This window comes from Lynx canadensis, chromosome A2 (assembly GCF_007474595.2).
Source record: "Lynx canadensis isolate LIC74 chromosome A2, mLynCan4.pri.v2, whole genome shotgun sequence".
Taxonomy (NCBI): domain Eukaryota; kingdom Metazoa; phylum Chordata; class Mammalia; order Carnivora; family Felidae; genus Lynx; species Lynx canadensis.
The window spans coordinates 97,772,434-97,798,877 of NC_044304.2; the positions used below are offsets into that span (position 1 = coordinate 97,772,434).

General features: G+C 34.4%; 1 protein-coding gene and 1 pseudogene across 5 annotated transcripts in view; one reads left to right on the forward strand and one right to left on the reverse strand.

The window, feature by feature from the left end:
• Positions 1-26,444, forward strand: part of PPP1R9A (protein phosphatase 1 regulatory subunit 9A) — a 333,913-nt gene that overhangs the window by 190,824 nt on the left and 116,645 nt on the right. For all 5 annotated transcript variants that reach the window (XM_032592406.1, XM_032592402.1, XM_032592403.1 and 2 more), the window contains exon 5: positions 19,482-19,586. In XM_032592406.1, the coding sequence (XP_032448297.1) occupies positions 19,482-19,586 (105 nt within the window). The remainder of the gene's footprint in view (positions 1-19,481; positions 19,587-26,444) is intronic.
• Positions 8,401-8,531, reverse strand: LOC115509558 (annotated as a pseudogene).

Here is a 26,444-nt window from a genome sequence, read left to right on the forward strand (position 1 = left end):
TATTTTGATCTACAATTAAAAATAATAAAGTTTTCACCATGTGGCTTCAGGAAAGTTGTTTTTTACACTCCAGTTATGGACAAAATTAATGTTCTGGATTAGATGTTCTTTGTAATTCCTTTTAGCTTTAAAAGTATAAAAAGTCTTTTTTTTTTTTAACCTTTCTAGCTTGCTTTAGCTTCTTAACTCTATTTAAGAAAATGATTTCAATTTATTCTCAGTTTTGTCACATTTCCTTCAAGGGATGTTAAATAAACAGACTTATAGACTTACATAGAACATTGTTTTCTCCCTCCTCCCTACTTACTGCCCCTACACAAGAAATCTTTTCTGTTGCGATTGATTGCTTTTACCCCTTCCAAACATCTCATAAACACACCATATTTTGAGCACTTTAAAAAATTTGCCGTGGATATTTTATCTCCTGCATTACCCAGGATGTAGTTAAAAAGTTTTGAGTCTTCCTTACTTTTTGATACTATCTGTGACCTACATTTGAAATTTCTCTTGTCAAGCTTTTCATGCCTATCTGTACCTTTTCATATGATCCCTGAAACGCAGGGGGTACTCAATAAATATTTGTTGAATGAGTTAATACTTGTGTGTTAATCACTTTCAAAACATTTACTTAGGCCTAACCTTTTTCTCCCTTCCCTTCTTTTGCTTTTCTCTCCCTCTTTGTCTTTTTTGTGCTGACCTGCCTCTTGCAGAGTAACTTGCAATGTAGCTAAATGACATGAGATGATAGCCATTTCCACCATCTGTTTTAGTTTTAAAGTTTTAGTAAAATAATACTAATAATAAATATTAGTAATAAGTGATGTTCATTAAGGTTAATTTTAGTAAACTAAAATTAATTTTTAGTGAAAATAATATTATGAATAATACCATTAGGTTTTGCTGCCATGAATTTTATGGTCGGTACACAGGACGCTAATTATTTCTCCAATCCTCTTTCATGAATCTATAAAGCAAAATCATCTTTATAACAACACAGGTGAAAGTGCTGATAGTAGAATAAGTCATGTGGATAATAACTGACAAAAGATAGTAATAATGCTGTGCTACAGAAGCAAATTAAAAATGCACTTGGGATCTGCTTTGTTTCTGGCTCCTATGTTTGTTTCTCAGGCTTTTGCATATCAACATTTTAGAACACCGTCCTGTTCAGTCTTTTTTGAAAAAGTTATCAAATGTGAAATGACGGTTGCTATGTAGTTTACCTTCATTCAAGCCTTTCAAGGTTTTCAAACCATTTAAATTGCTTCTGACCAGCTTTAGGGTAGCACCAACACGTAAAACAGATGAAGAGTTCTATTCTTAGCTTTCCCTGCAGTAGACACTCCCTCTTGCTCCCTCTGCTCCCTCAAGCAGGACCCATCTGTGCCCCTGAGGCGCCCTCCAGCCTGGGAGGACCTGAATGGAAACTGCCGTTTTAATTGTGTCCATCTGTCATAATTCCTTAGCTGATGGTTTCCTCTCGGTGCACACACTCTTGTGTCACTCTTCTCGTCAAATATTTTGCTTGTTCGCCCCTTAGAGAGTTGGGATATTACTGCTTTCATATGGATGTATTTTCACATACACTTACAACTTCAGTCTCTGGCTTTTAGGGGAAAACTCCTTTGACCAGAGTTCATTAATGTTGCTCCAGCTGGTCTCTCTTTCACTCAGCGTTGGTTGCTGTGTTTACATAAGCCCTATGAGGTAGAATTTTTGTTTTTGCTTCCCCTTCCCAGATCTATCATGTCAACAGATAACCATCCAGTAACATTAAACAAACCCTACCATTGTCCAACTTCTATATTTTTGTTAGCCTTACCCCCACTGGTTCTGGGTGTTAGGTTCAGAGTGGAGGGATACCGGAAACAGCACTGAGGTTGAAGAGCAGGAGCTTGAACACTGTTGTTTATTAGCACATGGAAACGATTACCAACTAGCCAGGTACGTTCCCCTAAACTCCATTCCAGTAGGCAGTGTTTCCAGGGAAAAACAGGCTATTTCCTCTGCTATTCTGGAGAATTTTTGGAAAGCCCAGATTATCTGCCTTCTTTGGGCTCTGGGATGGTCTGATTCAGAGATCTGTCCATTTTAATTTTTACCACCAGGACTCCTCCCTTGTCTTTTTTTTGTGCTTCTAATTATGCACCAAGATTTGAGAGATTATCAGTGTTACTGTGCTGTGAGGAGAACCTTTTTCTCTAACATAATAACCATTTATGTATTAAATACTCTTCTGGCTTATGATCTAGTGGGTTGTAGGGTCAGTTTACGGTGGCAGTAAATCTAAATTGCTACCCTTTCTTTTTAGCCAATAATTATTTCCCTCATCCCCTGTCCAGGCTTCTTTACATCTCCTTTTTCTTCTGCTCATTTTTAGTTTCTTAGCTTTGTTTCCCACTTAATCACCACAGAGTCTACCCCTGTAAAAAGGTCAATTAAAATACCTCTCAAAATACCAAACTCAACAGAACTTCCCTCTCTCCCTCTCTTTTTAAAATTAGAGGTAGTTTTTATTTCCTTGGTGTTTTTTATTTTATTTTATTTTTGTTATTTGTTTTCATTTTTTTTCTGTAATGAATGTATCACTTTTGAATGAAGAGTTTTTAAAACAGGTACTCTTTTCATGAAAATAATAATCAAACAGTACTGAGCTCTCTTCATTCCCTTAATGCTGCCTGTATTGAGGCAGGCAAGAAGAATTATGTAGGATCAGGAAACTGCATTTTAATCATGGGATGCCTCTTCCCCACACTGGTGTGACTGCAGAGAGCAAATCTGTGCCAAATATCTGTTGTCACTGTCACTGATGCACGGAGTGCTTTATAGATAGCTTGGATCACTTCTGTCTTCTCAGAGACCATTTTCGGTACTCTTGATTCCTTTGTGAGATCCATATTTCCATCTCATATTATTTTCCTTCTCCCTGAGGGACTGCCTTTAACATATTATCACCAGATCTGGTGGTGGTGGATTCTTTCTGCTTTGTATGTCTGAAAAATTCTTTTTGTTTTCCTCTTGCTTTTTAGGATATTTTTTTCTTTGTGTATAGAATTTTAGATTAATAGGTATTTGTTTTGTTTTGTTTTACCTTTTAGTACTTTTCCTAGACTTTTTTGTTTTCTGATTTTAGGCACATGAGTGCATGAAGAAAAGTACATGTACACAGATGAATTAAGAAAATGAGAAAGTGCTATAAATGTTGTTTTATTTTCTGCTTATTTAAGTTAATTGTATATGACAAGCAGTGTAAAATTTCCGTTGACAAACAGAAGCTCAAAACTCTGTGTGTTAATTCCCCCTGTCCTTTACATTTTTTTAAAGAAAATGCCTTTTTTTGCCTTTGGGCCATAGGTTATAGATCATTGAGTCTAGAACCTTGAGTTATTTTATGGTTATGCACATATGTGTTTTTAATAAAGAACATGGACTATAATGCCTTCAATCTAAAGGAAAACTTTTTAGACTATCCACAGTCACTATAAAATGCTATCATTAGTTGTCAAATTAGCATTTGTTAATTTTAGAAAACACTTTAAAGTTTTAATATAGTACATGTTCATGGTTGAAAGTTTAGAAAACACAGAAAAATATAAAGGAGAAAATAAAAATTTCAGTAATCCCACATCTAGAGTTGACCACTACTAAAATTCTGCCAGTGAATTTCCTTACAGATTTTTTTCTGTGCATATTCTGCTTTTGTTTACTTACTTAAAATTAGGATTGAGATACTATCTGTTGAGTACTTACTATATATCAGGCAGTCTCCTATGCTCTTTATATTTTGTAAATTATTTATTATTGCTGATAGCTTTGATTAAATACGTATCATTGTTATTTCTGTTGTATATATAAGGAAATTATGACTTTTCTTATACAGTCACAGCAAGTAAGTGGCAAAGCCTGGCTATAAATCTAGCTTATCTGACTTTAGAGGCTATACTTAAATAATACATTATATTATATCACATCATTAAACACTTTTGTACAACAGACTTTAAGAGTGTATCATGCTATTGTATTATATATGGAAACCATTTACATATTGTTATACTAGCATCTTGTTTCAAGGTGTTGATCAGGTTAGCATTTTTATATAAAAATCATAGTGAATATGTCTGATTATTTCTTTGAAATTACTTCCTTAGAGTGGAATTATTGTGTCAAGGCGCATTACTTTTTAAAAAATTTTTTTTTTAATTTTTATTCATTTTTGAGAGCGAGAGAAAGGGAGGGAGGGAGGGAGAGAGATAACATAAGCAGGGGAGGGGCAGAGAGAGAGGGAGACACAGAATCTGAAGCAGGCTCCAGGCCTGCTGTCAGCACAGAGCCCCACTCGGGGCTCAAACTCAAGAATCATGAGATCATGACCTGAGCTGAAGTCAGATGCTTAACTAACTGACTCACCCAGGTGCCCCAAGGTGCCTTACATTTTAAATGCTTTAGAAACATGTTGCTAAGCTGCCCTTCAGAAAGGTTGCTCAGTTTGTACCTCCTTAGCAGTGTTAAGAGTAGTCTGTTGCACTGAATCAAGACTGAGTATCGTGTTATAAAATCTTTAATACATTGATAGCAAGATATTATCTTTAAATTTTAATTTCTTCTTTTTGAGCTTCTTAAGATGTTTACTAGACACATCTTTTTTCTGCAAATTATTTTCCATTTGCTTTTTCCCTGTTACATTTTTTACAATCGTGCTATCATCTGTTCTTTCAGTGCTAATCTTAACAACGGTCAAGTCCAATAATCAGAATTAAAGAGCAACTCTAAACTAAAACACAGTAAAATTCTGTATTTAGTTTATACCCTTAATTTTCTGTCCAATTTACTGCTTTGAAAATTATTTACCTGGTGTTTGAGACATCCAGTAACCTTTTCTAAGACCTAATCTTCTTAAACTTTTCAGTGTCATATCATAATCACTTATTTCTAATGAGATCCTTGGGATTTTTTTTGTTTTGTTTTGTTTTTTGTTGGTGTGTGTGTGTGTGTGTGTGTGTGTGTGTGTGTGTGAAAGAGAAAGAGAGAGACAGACAGACAGCTGTATAGATCTTTTTCCTTATATTTTTCACCCCATATTATAATTCTCCCAAATTAGCTTCTTGAACTCATTTTTGTATTCAGTTGGTGAACTGATTTTTTTCCATGACTATAGAAATTACTTTCAAATTCATATCCCAATCTTGGTGGATATAGAACCTATTTATTATATCACTTGTATCTTGTTTTCATCTCAAACTTAACATAAATTGAATTCCTCTTTTCCTTTTTTTCCTTCCTTTCCCTTGATAAGAACAATCCATTTTTTCTGTGCTGACCCTATTTTTCATTACTTTAGATGTAAACCTTTCTAGTCATCCTTTATTGTTTTATTTATTTTACCTATATAATATCTTATTGTATTTTTTATTTCCCCGACTTGGAATGTTCCTCAGATTCTTTTGTGTTCATTCTTTGTGCCATATCTCTGTGTCCGGTCTTTCTCTTATTATGCCATATTTTCTGGGGCTTCATTTAGCTGATCTTTCCCAGTTTATCCTCACCTTGTTCCAAGATTATTCTTTCTACAATTATCACTTTTTGTAGCCTTTGTGAACAATAATGTATAGTTGCTCTCTATTTTTTGCCAATCAGGGGCCAAGGTCTTGTTAACATTGAATACCAATGTTATTTAAGTGCATATTCAATTCTCTACTTCAATCAGGAAGATTACATTATTGTCTGCACCATGTCCTTCCCCAACCTTCTTGCACATCTTAGTCAAAATAGTAATTACTAAAACTACAATGTATTAAGGCCATATAATACATCAATTACTCTGCTAACCCTTTCACACATATTTTTGCTAATCATTACAATCAGTATGGTAGTAATAGTGAACCTTCTTCATCTAAACTAAGGATTAATTCTTTCAGGAATTCATAGTTGAAGAAACCTAAGGTTTCATAGAAAATGGATTAAGAAAACTGTGTGCTGAGGTAAATGAATGAAAACATCTAAATAAACTTTTGCTAAAATAAAGCAATCAAAATGCATTATAAAGAGACTGTTACACATTTTAAAGTTTTGCTATAAAAAAATAAAGTTTTGCTGTAATAGGTACAGTACCATTCATTTACATTTAACATTTTGCATGCTATATACTTTTAAATAGGATACCTTTTTCCAACCCCCATCCGTCCAGCATTAGGAAAATGCTTGTGAATTTGTTTTATCCTGTTGGTGGTGATATGCATTTAAATGGTGATATGCATTTAATTTCCCATCCCCCAGTCTATCACCTTTTTTTCCCAACTATTCATTGCTTTTCCAGTTTTGTAGATTGGGGATTTTTGCCATGTGGGCCTGAGAGCTGTAACTTGAGTCTTTCGTCTCCTTCATTCATTCTTCACTTCCACAGTACTTGCAGGAAGGGTGGGTGGGCCTGGATTTACTTCACCTCAGGTTTCTTTCTCTCTTTCCAGGACTACTTTGTAGAAACTTTCACTCCCAGCCTGCCATCTGCTTTCTAGCTCTTTTCTTTTTCTATCTTCCAGTAGTTCCTTTTTCTATTTCTTTACATCTCACAAATTTAAAAAATATTCCTAAAACAACATACAGAGGGGGAAACAGCATTGGGGACTTTTAGATTATCAATAAGTGAAAACTTTAGGATTGAAATTTTGGTCTCAGCAACTCTGAGACCCAGATTCTTTTCTTACTTCCATACTTCCTTTTATACTCTTCACCCTTCCCCAAGTCCTATTTTTCTCAACATTCATTGTCTTTTACTTCAGGGTTAAACTTAGTGTCCCATTCATCACTGAAACCATTTAAAGGTCACTGGTTGAGCCCAGCTGAACTCTCGGCCTCTGTACACTTGAATATAATGGTCTGTAGTACATCCATTTATGTTTTTTTGTCATCATATCATGTGTATTGAGTGTGTATCCATAGATTCATTGTTAAATCATTGAGAGCAGGGACCACATGCAACATACTGGTACTAGACTTTTGATAAGCACTCAAACCCGTGCACGAATGGATTGATTCCACTTCTAGTGTTCAGTCTTTTTTGGCCAAATTTCCTTATAACTTTAGTTTTTAATGATTGTTCTGTTATTTTTCCTAAAGGTAATTTCCAGTAGTCTCTAGTTTTTGTGGGGGGTCACATCTCTGTTTGTTTATTTTGATAGCATTGTATATGGCTGGTGACTTTCTTGGCTTATTTGCAAGAACACCATGACTTCGTTGTGAATCCATCTATTCTCAGTTTTTTTCTTTGCTCTGGTTCCACTTGACCTTCACCTCACAAAGTCAATAGCCCTCTCCTCTTAATATCAATCTATTTTTTTATACCTTTCTTAGCACACTTACTGTAATATTTTGTGTAGCTTAGCACACTCCAGGTCTCCAGTCTCTGCAGCATATACACATACCCCTGTACTGGCATACGTGTGTGTGTGTGTGTGTGTATGTGTGTGTGTGTGTGTGTGTGTGTGTGTGTGTGTGTGTGTGTGATATTCTCACACAAGCCCCATACTTCAATCAGATTTGTATCCCAATAACTCTCATTGTTCTTGGAATACAGTCAAGATTGACTCACTCTTACTAAATTACTGACTGAATGAATCAATCAAATCAATGAAGCAAGCATATTATTTTCTCTACTTATATTTTTCTAGCACTTGTGCTATCTTCTTTCTGATTAGACTACTTAGAAATGTCCCTTTAATTGTATTTGTTTCATTGCATTTTATCTAAATTATTCTGTACAAGCATGTGTACTTTCAGAAATTTCTTTGACCTTGCTTGTACTTCTTTTATTCTTGTCCATTAAGATAATCATCACCCTGATTTTCTTTCACCTGTGATTATTCTGTCTATTGACGATGTAAAAACCTATATTTGCTTTTCCTTTTATTTCCCCTCACCAGTAGATGCCAGTCCTGTACATATTAGCTTAAAAAGAAAACCCGTTATGGGGCGCCTGGGTGGCGCAGTCGGTTAAGCGTCCGACTTCAGCCAGGTCACGATCTTGCGGTCCGTGAGTTCGAGCCCCGCGTCAGGCTCTGGGCTGATGGCTCAGAGCCTGGAGCCTGTTTCCGATTCTGTGTCTCCCTCTCTCTCTGCCCCTCCCCCGTTCATGCTCTGTCTCTCTCTGTCCCAAAAATAAATAAACGTTGAAAAAAAAAAATTTAAAAAAGAAAACCCGTTTTAAAATTTTGCAGTCCTTTATTTATTACTCCTTTCAGTCATCCTTAAACTTGTGTCTTTTCTTAAAATATCCTTCTTATCAAATGCTCTTGCCTAATTAAAGTCACGTTATCATCTTTTCATTTTATAAAAATATAACAACGATTTTCCTTTTGAGAATTTGAGCTTTTTAGCTTTATTTTTTCTGGAAGGCCAACTGTGTTCATCTTTCAGATTCTACAATTCAACTTTAATTTGGTTTTTCAAAATACGAAGTATACTTTAAATATTTGAATTAGCAATAATCACACCTCGGATAAACCACATTGACTATGATACTGCCACTGCACAAAGCTACTTTAAATATTTGAAAGAAAAAGAATTTTCTTCTTGCCTTTATCTTCCATAGATACTAGTAAATCAGGCACTTGAACTGCCATGAAAGGTTCTTGGAGAACTGCTGTACTTGTACAACTGTAGTCATTGGTCACTCGGAAACATTGAGGAACTGTTGTCATCAAAGCATGTATTGAGCAATTGTTTCCATAGCATTATGCTTTATTTTATGCAAAGGTTAAGAAGAAATAAAGTCATAGTTTTAGCCATTAAAGTAGTTTAGAATCAACTTATAAGACAAAGTCCCCACCCTGAACACATCCCTATAGAAGTTAACTTTTATAAAATAACACAAGGAAACGTTAAGTCATGTTACACAAATTATGTATACACATGCACAAAGGTAGAAAGTTAAAAAAAAATGATACTTAGATTAAGTAACATTTAATCAGGAAGGATGTTTTCTAGAAAAATATTTAAATAACAAATGGCCAAGAGAAGATGTCACAGAAAAGGGAATGGCATAAACAGAATAATGGGAAGGGAGCCAGTAAGTGGAACATTTGCATCTTTTGGGTCTTATCAACAGCAGTGTATAAAAAATGTTATCTTAAAAATGGACATTTAACTTTGTCCCATCCAGAGAATAAAACTGCATGTAACAGGAGTTCTTTCTTTTCCTTAATTCTCCAAAAATGGCTTAATAGGATTAGCAGTACATAATTACTGCTCCAGGCTCAGATGTAAGACCCAAGAAGTTTGCAATTTATCTGCTCAGGGAGACCTTATACCTCAAGAAATATTAAACAATTATCTGAAAACATGTAACATTAGGTGAAGGTGTAAAACATAAGGTGTAGGAGAGGTTCAAAGGATAGAAAAAGACCGCTAGGCTCGAGTAAACAGGTTAATGCCGAAGGAGAAGTTAATATTTGAACTGGGCCTTTAGAAGAAGGCTTTCAAGAGGGCAGAGAAGGGATATATGGGCAAATGTGTAAAAGATACAAAGGGAGGAATGTGTACAGTCTTCTCAGGGTATGGCTTGCCTTACAGTTATTATTTTTGTGAGGGTGTTGTTTAAAAATGAAAATGTAGTTGAGTTCATACTAGTTGTTGGTAATATGTTACTAAGGTTAGGTAAACAAATAGAGATGTGACAATTTTTATAACAGTATTCTCAATATTGTTAAGATGTCACATGGCCTCATATTCATCTGTAGATTCAAATAAATCTCAATTAAAATCCCAGCAGGATTTTTTTTTAAAGAAATTGATTAGCTGTTTCCAAAATGCATAGGAAAGGCAAGGTACCTAGAATAAAAGTTCTGAAAAAGAATAAAGTTAGAGACTGACCTTACCCAATTTGACAAGATTGAATATAGAGCCTCAGTACCCAAGACTATGTAATATTGGTATAAAATAGAAATATTTAATATCTAATAAATATATAAAAATAGCAATATATGGAATAGAATAGAAAGTAAGGAATAGATGGAGACATATAGGGGCACCTGGGTAGCTCAGTTCGTTGAGCATCTGAGTCTGATACCAGCTCAGATCGTGACCTCATGGTTCATGTGTTTGAGCCCCACATCGGGCTTTGTGCTGACCTGCTTGGGAGAGGCAGAACCTGCTTGGGATTGTCTCTCTGTCTCTCCCTCTACCTCTGCCCCTTCCCTGCTAGCTCTCTCACTCTCAAAATAAATAAACGTTTAAAAAACAATAAAAAAAGGATTGAGACATAGAGTCAGTTGACTTTCAGTATAAGTACCATGATAACTCAGTGCTAAAATATATAATATTTTTCAACAAATAGCAGTACAAGAATTAGATATCCATTTGGGGAAAAAAACTGAGCCACGAATGTTACCATACCATAATTAATTACGTTGGATTAATTAATTAGCCAAAATTAATCATAGGTCTAGACCTAAGAGTTTAAACAATTAAACCTATAAAAATAATGCATAGGTGAAAATCTTTGTATTGTCACATTTAACGGGTCACAAAACATGGACCATCAAAGAAAAAAAACTGACACGTTGAATTTCATTAAAATCACAACTTTTATACTTTGAGAGGCACAGTTTCAGAATGAAAAGAGAAAGTATAGACAAGGACAATATATTTGCAAAACATATATACAAGGGCTTGTATCCAGAATGTGAAGAGCATTTACAACTCAGTAACAACAACCCAATTTAAAAAATATGGACAAAAGATTTTTTGATAGCTGTTTCACAGAGGAGGATATATGAATGGCCAGCAGCACATGAAAATATGTTCAACATCGTTAGTCACTGATGAATGCAGATTAAAACTGCATTGAGATACCACTGCACACCTGCTAGAATGGCTAAAGAACACTGACAATATAAAATGTTGGCAAGGATGTTGAGAAATGGAATACTCGTACGTGACTGGTGGGAATGTAAAATTTTACTGCCACTTAGGACAATAGTTTGGCAGTTCTTCTAATGTTAAACAGATACTTAACCTTTCAATTCACCAGTTAAACTCTTTGGTATTTTCCAAGAGAAATGAAAGCATATATTTATGTTAAAACTTGTGTGTGAATGACAATTTTAGTCCTAATAGACAGAATCAGGAAGCAGCTCAAATGTCTATCCTGTGCTTTACTCCACGTCTTATGAACAAGAATTTTAGAGGAGGTGCAACTCCAGGAATCTGTCCTTTTCCATGTTCCTCCATTTTATTCTGTTGCAGTCAGGCAGCCTAGGAACTGGTGCTCTAGACTATCCTGTCCAGTATGGTAGGACTACTACTACCTCATACTGTACTTTTGTGCAAACGTGAAAAATGCACCTCTCACAGAAGTATGCCACCTTATGGGTGCATGGCTTGACAGCTAGCATAAAGGCTGAATTTCAATTCTCCTAACTCCCTCAGGTGGGAGCTCTAGTTCAGTTTTATTTGTACAATACATAAAGGAAAATATGAAACAACACAAAGCCATGACTCACAACCTTATCATGAGTAAATTAATCTGGCAGAGTGTTTAAGGTAGGTGAGTCCAGAGTTGGCTAAAGGACTTTATTGTTTTTTTTTTGTTTGTTTCTTTTTTTTCCCTCTAAGACAAGTCTATAATGTTACCACCACAATGCTTCCTTAGACCTAGAGGAAGAGTAGAAAGAGGCTATATGGGCAAAAAGTATGAAGGATGGTTCAAATGGTTAAGAACGTCTGAGCAAATCCCACGTTCTCCCTGCTTTGTAGAAGGAATGAGAGTAGGGAGAGATAGTTGTGGATGCATCCATCTTTCCACTTACGGGGAGTAGAGAGTAAGCTCGAGAGAACTAAAGAGGAGCATGCTTTTCTAAAGTCCTGAGAAGAATGATTAACAAAAGGAGAAAGTGATCCTGGACCTGCTCTATGGGAGAAAAGAGTAATGGACTTAACCACATGGATCAAATGGGAAAAAGGGAGATACATGCTGCATACTAGAATTTTTAATTTGCTGTAATATTTAGTCTATTAATTAATTTTTAATGAACCCACCCTCTAGCACAATAGTCAACCAAAGATTCTTAAATACGAACACTTCCGATTTCTTATGCGTACAGTAATCCAGTCTTGTGCATGGTGAAATGGGAAAGGGGGTAGAGGCACATGGGGGACAGAGTGATAAAAGTTTAAATGTCAAGAAGGATAATGTGGGATAAAAATGTCAGAATTAGTTTAAGACCCAATGCTGAAGAAACTTGACAGCTACACTGAGTGATTTAGAAATATATTTTATTAGAATGATGAAGCTGGTAGTGCTTTGGATAAAGTTGTTCTTTAAGATTAATGTTTAACATTTGTATTGAGATGTAATTCACATGTCATCACTTATTTAATTATAGAATTCAGTCATTTCCAGAATATTCAAGATGTGTGTAACTATTACCTCAATTAATTGCAGCACATTTTGACCACTCCAGAAAGAAACCCCATGTCCATTAACAATCACTTTCCTTTTCTCCCAGCTCCCTCCCTTACCCCCACTTTAGGCACTGATCTACTTTCTGTCTGTAGATATTTGACTTTTCTGGACATTCCATATAAATGGAATCATCCTACAATACGTAGTTCTTGTGACTGGCTTTTTTTCACCAGTATGGTGTTTTCAAGGTTCATCCATGTTGTATCATGTATCATATTTAATTCCTTTATATTTCCAAATAATAGTCTATTGAATGGATATACCACGTTTTGTTTATTCTGACGTCAGTTGATGGATATTTGGGTGTTTCTTCTTTTTGGCTATTATGAATACTGGTTTGAACATTCATGTACAGATTTTTGTGTGGACATGTTTTCATTTTTCTTGGGTATATACCTAGGAGAGGAATTTCTGGGTCATGTGGTAACTCTAGGTTTAACGTTTTAAGGAACTGCTGGATGGTTTTCCAAAGTAGCTGCATGTACCATGTTATATTGCCTCTGATAATGCATGAGGGTTACGATTTCTGCACATCCTCATGAACACTTGTTATTATCTGTATTTTGGTATAACCATCTCTGAGTGGGGGTGTGAAGAGGTATCTTATTTTAGTTTTGATTTGCATTTCCCTAATGGCTGTTGATGTTGAGCATCTTTTCTATGTGCTTATTGGCCATTTGGGTGTCTACTTTAGAGAAATGCCTATTCAGATCCTTTGCCCACTTTTTTTTCCTCTTAAGATATACTTGACGTATAACATTATATTTCAGGTGTATAACATAATGATTTGTATATGTTGTGAAATGAACACCACAGTAAGTCTAGTTAACATCCATCACTATACATAGTCACAAATTATTTTTTTTCCTTGTGATGAAGACTTTTAAGATACACTTTACATAACATCTTTCAAACATGCAATACAGTATTATTAACTATAGTCCCCATGCTATATGTTACATCCCCATGACTTATTTATTTTGTAGCTGGAGGTTTGTACCTTTTGACCCCTTCATCCATTCCATCCACCCCCACTTCTCACCCCCCCTACCTTCTGGCAACCACCAATCTGTTTTCTGTATATGTGAGCTTTGTTTTTGGTTTGTTTGTTGGTTTTGGATTCTAGAGTCTACATATAAGTGAGATCATATGATATTTGTCTTTTCCTGACTTAGTTTTAAATTAGGTTGTCTTTCGGTTATTGGGTTATAACTATTATTTATAATACTGTAGATATAAGCCCCATATCAGATATATGATATATAAATGTTTTCTCCCAATATGAGTATTGCAAATTAAAACAATGATGAGATGCCACTACATACCTATTAGAATGGCCCAAATCCAAAACACTAACAGCATGAAATGCTGGTGAGGATATGAAGTAAAAGAACTCTCATTCATAAATTTGTGCTGTTATCATTTCAAGCTTTTTACAAATTGCACATGACTTCTTAACTGTCTTCCTGATTTTAATCTTTCTTTTCTATGTCATTCTCTTCTCATCCTTACCCCAATGGAGGAATATAATAGCAGTTTTCAAATATATGAAGGGATATCATGAAAATCGGAATTGATTCACTCTGTGTAACTGTAGTAGTAAAAGAATTTTACTCTTTTCTTCTAAATTATATTATGAATAACTTCAAAACTGAATGCATTGCAGAAAAAATTCAGCTCATTCTGTAGCTTCTTTTTGGCCTCAGATGGTAGAAACCTAAGCAAATAAAAATCACTTCTTCAAACCTTCTTCAACTTGCTATGCACACTCAATTTTTGGTCTTCATTATGTTCTGTCATATTCTAGAACGGGCTAACCTACTGTCCGTCCTTCCTTTCAAAAGAAATTCTTCCCATTACTTCACCTACACAATTATATTTTTTCTATCACTGTTGCTGCTGGCATAGCGTCAATTATCCATACTACATTTGACAGTTTACTTAACCAGCTTCTGGTTAACAACCTTTGCAAGTAGATAAGAACTTGATAATAATTGCCTATCATACACAAACAATACCAGACTAGCAACCATAATTTCTGCAGCCACACACACTATTTTTACATCTTCTTGAAGTGTAAAGATAAACACATTCATGAATACGATGCAAAGCTATAGTAACTTTATAACATTTTATTTTTTTAAGATTATTTATTTGAGAGAGAGGAGCAGAGATAGGGGTGGGGGGGGAGAGAGAGAATCCTAAGAAGGCTTCATGCTGTCAGCGCAGAGGCTCAAGCTCACAAACCATGACATCATGACCTGAGCCAAAACCAGGAGTCGGACACTTAACCGACTGAGCCACCCTATAACATTTTGATAGAAGCAGAGTTGTTTATATTAAAAGCTATGCTTTATGACTAAGGTTTTGGAGATCACTAAGAATCTTGGAAATCATGTTTTAAGCTGATACTTTTAAAACATAATTACTATTGATATAAAAGTCAGAATTATGATTCAGTTTAAACACAATTTTTTTATGCTTGTGAAACTTTATGTAGGGATACTGTACATGGTGCCTGGTGTATCCATATCAGAATATTAGGAAGTTCAGATTAACTAGTCTCTTTATTTGGAAAATACAAGCCCACACCTTTACAAAATCATGGAGAAAACATAGGTATGTATTTTAAGCAAAAATTATTAAATTAGTCTTATTTGTCTAAAGATTGACTTTTATTACGTGAACTGGGCTCTCTATAAAAATTTTTCTGAGCTTCTAGAAGAACCTCTAAAGATTTTTTTTCTTTGTTAAGATACTAGAAGAGAAGATTTCTGAAAATGCTTACTATTCTCTATGAACCAGATTATCCTTCCTTTCAATTCCAAGACTTTATAATTTAATTTATTAATACCCTTCTATGTTAGGAACATATTTCACGCACACACGGTGAGAGATAATGGCTTTTCTCAATTACAGGAACACAGAGAATATGTAACTTCAGTTCTGCAACCTCAGAAATAGCTTTAAGTAATCAAAGAAACATAAAAACTCACCAGTCAGGATTTCAAAAGGCTATTTTCCTTTCTAGTGTCCATGAAATTTTATATGAAATAGCCTAAGCCCACAAATAGTCAAAAAACAAATTAAAGGAGAGCAACTCAAATTCTTTACCATCTCCCACAAGAGATGATAGATCCCCAGAATCCTGATAGCCGTCTCAAGAAGTCAGATTATAAAATTACAGTGGTACTCATTACTGCTACCAGTGGGGAATTATTTATTGTTGTTGCTGTCTAGTGCAAACTAGATCCAGAACCAAAATGACCAAAACCAGAAAAAATTCAAAAGTACTAAGTTAGAAAAAAACCATGTTAACAAACATAGCGCATTATTGCTGCTTTGGAATCACTGTGGAGACCAAGCAAATAGGTGCCTGGGCTTAAACAGCCCATGAAGTGCATTTCTGTGATGACAGTTGAATTGGCTTTGTGAATCCACTGTGGCATCTTGGTGGAACCTCCAAAGCTATTGTAGGCTAATATTCAGAGAGTTAAAAAATGACTTTGGTACATATAAAATGAACATGTATTAGACTTTACTAAACTCCCTAATTAATGAGAGAACCAGTGAGATGGTAAATGTGATTCAAAGGACATTTTAGAAGAACATAGTTCAAGGCAATATTACTTAATAAAGTAGTATTAGAACATTAATAAAGTAACATTGCTAAGTTAGACATAAAGCTAGTTAATATTCTACAGGGAAATAAACCATGGCCTATGAGATTATCTTTTTAACAGAAGAAAAGTATCTGAGTTTTTCAGGACAAAAATCTACAAATTAACATACAACTTAAGTATATCCAGGATTTTAATCAATTTTAAACAGTGGATCAATTAAAATACATTCCCCCAAATTATCCTTGGTTGGACCTGTTAAATAATGCACCTACATCACATAAAAAAGATAGGTTGCTCTCCTTTTTGCCCTTGTTTTCAAGCTTTAAATAACTGAACACATGGCAGCAACACATGATACAACCAACACTTGCCCAGAGTAATTATATAGACAAGTTTTATTGATGGGAAGAGTCAATATGATAAAGATGTTAGTTTTCCCTGAAGTAATCTAAAAATCAGTATGATTTTATTCAAACCTCAACAAGTGTTTTTATAGAACTTGTCCAGTAAGTCCAAAATTAATTATGAAGAGAAAAAGCTCAAGAATAGTTCAGAAAAATTTGAGGACAATGAACTAAGTAGAGGGAATTGTCCTAAGAAATGTCAAAACTTATTATGAAGCAATGGAGTATGCAGAGATAGACAAACAGACGAGTAGAAACTAATAGAAAACCCAAAACATGTTGATACACATTTGAAACCCTGACAGACGTAGCACTACAATCAATGGAGAAAAAGTGAACTCTTACTAAATGTTGTTAAGCGGATTGTTTATAACACTTGGAGAAAATAAAAATAGATAGCTAACACATATTATAATAAAAAATAATTTCCAGGGGTGCCTGGGCGGCTCCATCATTTAAGTGTCTGTCAATTTTAGCTAAGGTCGTGATCTCACAGTTTGTGGGATAGAGCCCTGTGTCGAGCTCCATACTGATCAGCACAGAGCCTGCTTAGGATCCTCTCTCTCCCTCTGTCCACCCTTCCCATTCTCTCTTTCTGTGTCTTTCAAAAATTAATAAATAAACTTAAATAAAAAAAATAGCTGGGTAGATAACTAAATGCAGAAAAGCAAAATGTTAAAACTTGTAGAAGAAAGTATAGAATGTTTGTATAACTTTGAGGCAGAAAGGGAATCCTGAAAGAAAACACAGAAATACCTAATACAAAGCTGAAATTACAAATGTGATTATAGTTTTAAAATTTTTTTTCCTCAAAATACCATTTTTCAGAGAAATCTAAAAGGACAAGCTACGGATTGGGCCAAAGGTATTTGCAGCGTATTTCATTGAGAAAGTGTTAGTACACAGGATGTATAAGAACATCTTCAATAAATCAATAAGGAACAAGATACTCAACCCAAAAACATCAACAAAAATGGTTTAAAAAAAACCATGATCTAACAGTCTTGCAGAAGTGGGCAAATAACTCGAAGATCTGAAAAGTACATGCAGCCACACTAGTAATCAAGGACATGCAATTAAAATCACAATGTGATATCTTTTTACACTTACAAGATCACCAGTATTTTTAAAAATTTTTTTAATGTTTATTTATTTTTGAGAGAGAGACAGAGTGAGAGCGAGGGAGGGGCAGAGAGACAGAGACACAAAAAATCCAAAGCAGGCTCCAGGCTCTGAGCTGTCAGCACAGAGCCCAACGCGGGGCTCGAACTCACGAACTGAGAGATCATGACCTGAGCCCAAGTCAGATGCTCAACCAACTGAGCCACCTAGGCGCCCCGAGATCGCCAGTATTTAAAAGGTTCCAAATCTCACCAAGGTGAGATTGGTGAGAGTGTGGAAAGTCAGAACCTTTCATACAATGCTATTGAGAATATGGATTGGCATAGCATTTTGAACAAAATTTGTCGGTCTGTTTAAGTTGAAAAAGCCTATGTTCCTTGATTCAGGAATTCTATTTCTAGCTATATATTGTAGAGAAATCCAACACGTGTCCATAAGGAGACATGTATGAGCTAAAATGGAAAACAATACAACTGTCCATCTGCAAAATAATGGGTGAATATATTTTGGTATATTCATAAAAGATAATGCTACACAGGTGTTAAAATGAACTAATAGAGGAGCCCCTGGGTGGCTCAGTCGGTTAAGTGTCTGACTCTTGATTTCAGCTCGGATCATGATCTCACGGTTTCGTGAGTTTGAGCCCTGTGTCAGGCTTTGCACACTGACCTCATGGAACATAATTTGGGATTCTTTCTCTCCCTCTTTCATCTCTCTCTCCCTCCCTCTCTCTCTCCCTTTCTCTCTCAAAATACAAATAAATAAATAAATAAATTTAAATGAACTAGTAGAATGGTTCTATAACCATGGATAAATCTCATACGTAACACTGGGTGAAGCATATTGTGCATATCATATATATGTGTTATTTCTACATCTAAACCCCAATAGGAAGACTAAGCATCAAAATTAGTATGATGGTTACCTCTAAGGAAACAGTGAGCAGACTAGAATTAGAGGCAAATAACAAAGGGGCTTCAGCTTTTCCATAATACATTCCTTTAGAAAAAAAATGACTCAAATATTGCACAGTGCTGAGATTTGATAAAGTTGGGTGTTTGGTACATGGGTTTTTATTAGCTAATTTTCTCTGCACTTCTCCATGATTGAAATACTTGAAAATACTTCAGAAAATAAAAAAGAAATACTTCATTTTGAGACATAAAAAAATGGTGTATATATAACATATATATATATATATACACACACATATATACATATATATATACACAGACATGTATACATGTATATATGTATATATGTGTGTGTATACAGACATGTATATATATATGTATATATGTGTGTGTGTATATATATATATAAGTTTAAAAGCATTATGTACTAAATAACACTAATACTGTGTGTTGCTCCTAAACATAAATAAATACATACATTTATATACATGTGTCTGAACACATGCACTCATATACGGTTATGAGCATTATATATTTCAAGCGTACAACTTGAATAGGAAGGATTCCCTGCAATTCCTTGAGGAGGAAAAGTGGAAGGCAGGATTAGGTATGAGGCCCATAGTGTATTTCAGCTGGATGTATTATGTTTTATGTAATTTATTAAGGACAAAAAAATGATGTAAGTATGCCATACATTAGCAGTTATGAATTCTTTGTGATAGGATTATGAATATTGAGTAAACTGAATCTCTCCATTTAGTATTGCTTCTATCTATTTTTTCAAAACAATCTTTTTAAAACATTAAGCATTTGGCTAAGATCTGGAACTTGTGTATAAAAAACAAATTTTGGATCAATAAGAGAGTCTTAAATATCAAGTGTTTTGTCAACTCATGTATTGAAAATGGTAATGTATTATTAGAAAAGTTAATTATGGGTAATTTTTCCCCTCTTCCCAAAGAATACAAGTCAATGACCAGATTGTGGAAGTGGATGGAATCAGCTTGGTGGGTGTCACACAGAATTTTGCTGCAACAGTTCTCAGAAACACCAAGGGCAATGTCAGGTAAATATGTGGTTTCAGATATGTATAATTTCATTACTTAATATTATGTTGAATTTTAGCCTGCTAGAATTGTACCTATAGATGTATGTAATTTCAATGAGAATTTTATCTAAATACTTAAAACTTGCCTTTAGTTTTTAATGTTTCCTTCTTATTTGCTTATATTTGTTATATTTGTTAAATTACATTTGTTTATACAAATGTAATTTAAAACCAAAAATTATGGTATTTTAGAAAGGCATGAAGATACGAAGTATACAGTGTGAATCAATATGGTCAATTACTGAACTATGTTAGTGTTCCTAACTAGATAGAATTTCTACTTACATCCTCAACAGATACGAATTTAGACTCTAAATCCTTTTAATAAAACCAGTTATACAATAAGTTGAAATTGAGCTGATTATACCTATATCCAGTGGTACATGGTTCTTAGAAAGACTGTCCAAATTATGTAAGGTTAATAAATGCGTTTAAAAAATCTCTTCATAGACTTTATAGGACTAATCTTTGATAAACTGTAACTTTGCCAATTTAAAGTACAGAGGGTACATTCTTTTAGACCTTGAAATTTATATTTGATCCTGGGATTCTGAAAATTGTAGCTTGGAAAACAAATAAGAAAGTAGTCCTGAGCCAGCTAAGGTCAAGTTAAGAAATCCATTTTATTTGGTCATAAGGCATTTATGTATGTATGTATGTATGTATGTATGTATTTTTTGTTTTGTTTTTAATTTTTATTTATTTTTTTAATTTACATCTAAGTTAGTTATGTATGTATGTATTTTTTAAAGTTTATTTATTTATTTTGAGACAGAAAGAGAGTGAGCAAGCGAGCCGGGAAGGGGCAGAGAGAGAGAGGGAAAGAGAATCCCAGGCAGGCTCTGTGCTGTTAGCACTCATGTGCTGTTAGAACTCATGAACTGTGAGATCGTGACCTGAGCTGAAACCAAGAGTTGGATGCTTAACCGACTGAACCACCCAGCTGCCCCATAGGGTATTTGTTTTTAAATACAGTGTTTCTTATGTCTTAATACTTTTCCATCAATCCTATGAAGGAACATATAGGGGACATTACTTAGTATGGGTAAGTCTCCAAATGTTTTAGTGTTATCAGCAGAATGGAACTGCCAAATATTTTGAAAATACCAAGTGAGTTAATATTGCTGTAAAGACAGTAACATGAGGATTTTTTTGCAGCATGCTTTATGTTGCACAAACATGGGTTTAAGTTTTAGAATTTAGACTGTTTCATTTGGAAAATTTCCTTTAATGCTGAAGGAAATGTTTAAGGAACACATCCGTGACTTTTATGGGTGCTGTGTTGATGCTCCAAGAATACCCATAGTCCTGAGAAAAGGATGTGAAATAATTGGAAAGAGCATAGATAAAAAACTGTCTGATGCTCCCTCAGGACAGGTGATTTGTCTTTCTGCAGATTGTTGTCTGTTTTTGAGACAGCACTTTCCTATGTCAGTATAGAACTTGGTTTAAAAGCTACCCCAATTAGGCTTTGAAGTGAATTTTAAAGTGAAGTGAGATATACATTAAACGTAGAAGATTATTTTTCTTTTTCTTTTTTTTTATAAGAACATTTTTTCAGTTGCAAAGAAGTTTACAGTTACATGAAATCCTAGCCATCCCTTTCCCTCAAGCCTTGTCCAAATTGCAAATGACTTCTTAACTCTACCCTGATTGCAGTCTTTCCCTTCTTCAGTCTGTCCCTCTCATCCTTCCTCCTAGTGGAGGAAAATAATAGTTTTCAAATCTAGGAAGGTCTGTCTATCATGGAAAAAGGAATTGACTCATTCTGTGTAACTCTGGCACTGGAAGGTCTAACACCTATAGGTAGAAATAATAATTCTGCATCCATTATGTGCCTCTCTTCTTCAGAAACCTTCAATGGCCCTCCATTCTGTACAGAATCTAAGCTCTTTATCCAGATATTAAAATTTTTTCATCATCCAGTCTTACCACTTACCTCTCTCTATGTTCATACTTTGGTTCCGTTGGACTGGTGTAGTCATATTCCTTCAAATGTGCCTTGTGAGTTATTGTTTTATTATTGTACCTTTCTGTCTGCCATTTTTTTCTGTTTAAAACACTGTCTTCTGTTTAGAACCTATTTATCTTAAGGCACATAGTTCAGCTCCTTTGCCCTGAAGAAGTCCTCCTTGACCTCTATATTACCTAGTGATCTCTTCTTCCTGGTAACACTCATCATTCATACTATTTTTTTGACCTTGAGGTGACAGCACATTCTACTTTCATATTTTAAAGGCATACATTTTATTTCCTCATTCACTTTGCACAAGTCTTGATACTGAAATGGGACCTTTGGCCCCCTTTGTTCCCCCAAATTATTTAACTCAGGGCCTTAGTTAATTGAATATAAGGAAAAAGTCTTTTCTCAATTTTAATTTATTAAAAATATTTGAATCCTCTGAATATATTTTAGGTGGTAGTTCTTCATAAAGTATTAATACAAAAATAGGATCCAAAAACAAGATCTGTATTTTCATGAACTTTTTAAAACTGAGAATTTAAAATATGTATGGTTTTGAATTTCTTATTATTTGGTGACTTTGCTATCATATCTAGTGGTTACTAAAATTTATTCTCAAAAAATGATATCTACAAAATTAGTCAGTTTAGTTTGATTTTTTTCCTAACTAGTAGGCACAGACCTGGGAGGAATGTGTGAGAGCCGTGGGTCTAAAGATCCAAGTAGGAGAAAGATGTGAAGCTACAGGTGATGAGAAAAACAAAACTGAGATTTGAATGGTGATTATTTCTTAAGTATTGGAGGTCAAGATTTTTACTTATTTCCTTGAAATGTGTATGAAATTGGTGTCACCATTTGGATGTGAATCGAAATTATACAGTGAAGTTCTGTGACTTCATCCACACTTTCAGAGAATTATTTTCCATCTGACCTCAGTCTACTTTATTCTAGTAAAGTAAAAATTACGATACCTGAGTTCATGAACCAATACTACTAACAAAGACCCCATGAATATGACATTTTTAATGCTCTAGAGAAATTACAACTATTTTAATGTTGCAACTTTCAAGGATATATGTACGTTTTTCAACCCTACATCATTTGTATGAATTAAAGCATACATTAGGCCATGGTTAACAAGTGGTTCCAGTAAATGATTATTATTTCCTTCACTTAACTGATATCGCTTAAAAGGAAGCACTCACTGTAAGTACTGTGTTTATATCATGTAATTATGTAATTGATTAGGAAAGGACCCACAGGATTCAAATAGTTTATACTCAGAAATGATGCAACACAGGAACAGCAGGAGAAAGATGAACATTAACAGGGTGGGCATGGAGGACTCAGGCTCATCCTTCCACTGGGCCTCACAGGACTTGGTCTCCAGATTCTAAACCACCACAGGCATGTGCATGAAGCATCTTGGTATCAAGAAGTGCAAAGTCTACGTATGGTAGGGATTTCTCACTGAAATCATTGACAGCCCCTAGATTCTACCAAATCCCGGTCGAAGTAACAAACCCGGTTATTACCAGTTTTGACAAGTTAGTCTGTCTTGCCTTCAAACAATTCATGGACCCATATTTGCAAAGCATCATTTGTCCCTGGTTAGTACATTTCACAGCTCTGACCAGTGTTCAGTACCATGCTCTAGGCAGTTCTGAAGATGAGTACTTTGTCAATCCAGGTGGTCTCATGCTATATAATACATATTACATATAACACATTTACTGCTCTCCTTTTGCTTTAGATTCTTACTATTTAGTATGTTTCTATTGTATGTTTCTTCTTCAAAAATTTTTTTATTTGAACATATTTATTATATATTTCAATTTTACCTGGTGAAAACCTAAAAAGAAAATGTTGTGAATTATTTAAAAACCTATAATCTTTTTGGTGGTCGATAGAATGTAACTTGCCAAATGTAATATAATTAAAAAGTTAGAAAAAAGTTCTAATCTTATTATCAGATCCTGCATTATGTGAAAAATAATTTAAAGGGTAGAGATTCAGATCATTTGAATCAGCAGGTTTATCCACTTATTCACAATTCCTTTTTATAACAGAACTTACTAAATGATGCTTTTCTTGGAGATCCTTAAAAGAGCCTTATGTCTGTTGGTCCATGTAAAGTTATGGGAAAAATACTTTTAAACTTGAAATTATAAGGTCATTAGAAAAATAATGATTAGTTTGAAAGACATAAAAATACTGGTTGTGTACCTATGGAAGGAAAGTAGGAATCTATAGATACTAGGAGACTAATTCAAAGTTATACAAACTACCTTCCATTTATTTTTGGATATCTTTTATATTTGGATATTTTGTGTATATATATATATATATATATATATATATATATATATTTGGATATTTTTTGTATTTGGATATATATATATGTATATATATATGTGTGTGTGTGTGTGTGTGTGTGTGTGTATCCATATATAGTTTTGCCACAGATGTCCCAAATGTAGACAGTTGACTCAGTCTCTTATGTTACATCTCTGTGGACAATAAAAAAATGTATTTGAATTATAGTGAAGCTAGAGGATAGGTAAAATCATACAGCTGATTCTGGTATTATTTAATTTATTAATTGATATTTCTTTATGCACTTAGTGCTAGGAATAATTATCTTTCTCTAGTAACTGCCTTTTTTCACATGAAGCCAGACCTCGTGGATTCAGATTCTGGTTTAACTACTTAGATACATGAGTTCATAGAAGTGCTTAAATCTCCCTGTGCTGTAGTTTCTTCACCTATAAAATGGGCATCATGATAGTACCTACCCCATATATTGGTGATGATTATTAAATGAATTAATACATGTAATAAATGCCTACAAAAAGTTGGACCTCACTGAAATATTGGTGATTATTATTTCCTTCTCAAAACTCTGATCCCTTCTTAGATGTTCATGTAGATTGCTGGAAAACTGAGAGGCAGTTGTATAGCCATTTCCAACAAAGGCACAGGGCCTTACAGTCTGCAGAGGAGACAGACCCTTGTTACCAGTTTCTCTTTAACTCTTTGGAAGTACCAATATAAATCATTTCTTCATATCTTGATTTTTCAGTTTTAGATGAAAATTTAATAATTGCTTGTTGTAAAGCTTTCACCTAGCAGGGTTTTTTTTTTCAGTTAAAAACTTTTGCAAGAGTTTATAACATTTACTTTCTAATACATAGCTACAATTGTCATGGGTAGTTTTTCTATAAATTCATTCAAAAAGTTAAAACCAATAGGCAGTATTTATAATGTTATGCTTATGAAAATATTATTCAGTTTAGAATCAAGTAGTATGACTGAATTGATAGAAAATGAAATGTAATTTTATGTCATTCAATCTGTGTCACTGTAAGGGAGGGTTTCAAAGCATAAAGGTTCTAATGGAAACTGACTTAATTTATTTCTAGCCTTCTTGATTTCCTCTGGGTCATCCATAGCTGCCAGGGTGCTTGCATGTCTGAAAATGGATTATTTTGCCCTGAAATATGGCTAGGTATAGTATTTGAGGTTCAAAATCTTTTTCTTTTAGTATTATGAAGACATTTTCCATTGTATTTTAATATCTACAATTGGTAAAGAGAATTTTAATATTAATCTGATTTGTAGTCCGGTTTTCTGTCTTGGATTTTACCCCCTCTTAATTTTATTTTTGAAATTTTTATCAGGCTGCAACTAGATCTGTGTTTGTTTGTTTGGTGTAGTTCTACTTGGGAGTCAGTCTGAACACTTGAGTTTGAGAAATTTTTCTATTATTATTTTATTATTTTCTTTATTTTTCATTGTCTTGGTTTTCTCTTCTCTAACCAGTATTAAATGGGGATTAGATATCTTGGCCGTATTGTCTAACATCTTCTTTCTGTCATCTCCATCTGTTTACGTTTTTGTTAATATATTCTAAGAGTTTTCTCAATTTTATCAACCATATTACCAATTTATTTGTAAGCCATGGCCTTTTTTTTATCCGTTCTGACCCATTCTCTATTTCCTTTTTCTACTTAAAGTTTGTCCTCTCTTATCCAACCTTAAGAATTATTCACCTTCCTACTTGAGACCTTCATGTGGCTTTCAAATGTAATTAAGTTTCATGTAGCACATCAAATGTAATATGTTCAAATTATTATCCTTTGTACCATTCTCTGTCTCCTCCAAAAAAAAACAATCATGTGATCTCTACTTGGCTAATTCTGTCTTATCAGTTCTCAGTTCAAAAGTCACTTTTTCAGTAAATGTGTTCTTCTTGTATTAAGCTTTTTATGTTGTCCAAGTCAGTTTCTATCACATTACCAATATTTTCTACATAGCATTCATCAAGTAATCCTCTGATGATCCACTCTTCCTAGTATTGCCTCTCTTGTTCAGTCCTCCACCTCATTGTCTCCTGACTAGCCTTGATGATTAGAGTATAAAGAAAGTAGTGATGTGTGACTTCTGAGGGTATGCTATAAAAGGCATACCTATACCTTCTGCCTTGGATTTCTGCATCACCAGCTCTGGAGAAATCCAGCTACTATATCAGACAGCCTTCTGGAGAGGTTCACATAAGGAAGAATTTAGGCCTGTTAACAGCCAGCACCAAGTTGCCAGCCATCTGAGAGGGGCACCTTGGAATGAGATCCCTACCCTCAGTAAAGCCTTCAGGTTACTGCAGCCCCAGTCAACATCAGATTGAACTTAGTGAGAAGCTCCAAGCAGAACTGCCCAGTCAAGCATCTCCTGAATTCTTGGCTCAGAGAAACTAGGAAAGATAAACCATCTGTAAGTTTTGGGATAATTTATGTCAGAGAAGATATAAATTAGAACAAAAGAGAGGACATCATTACAGACCTCACATATAAGGA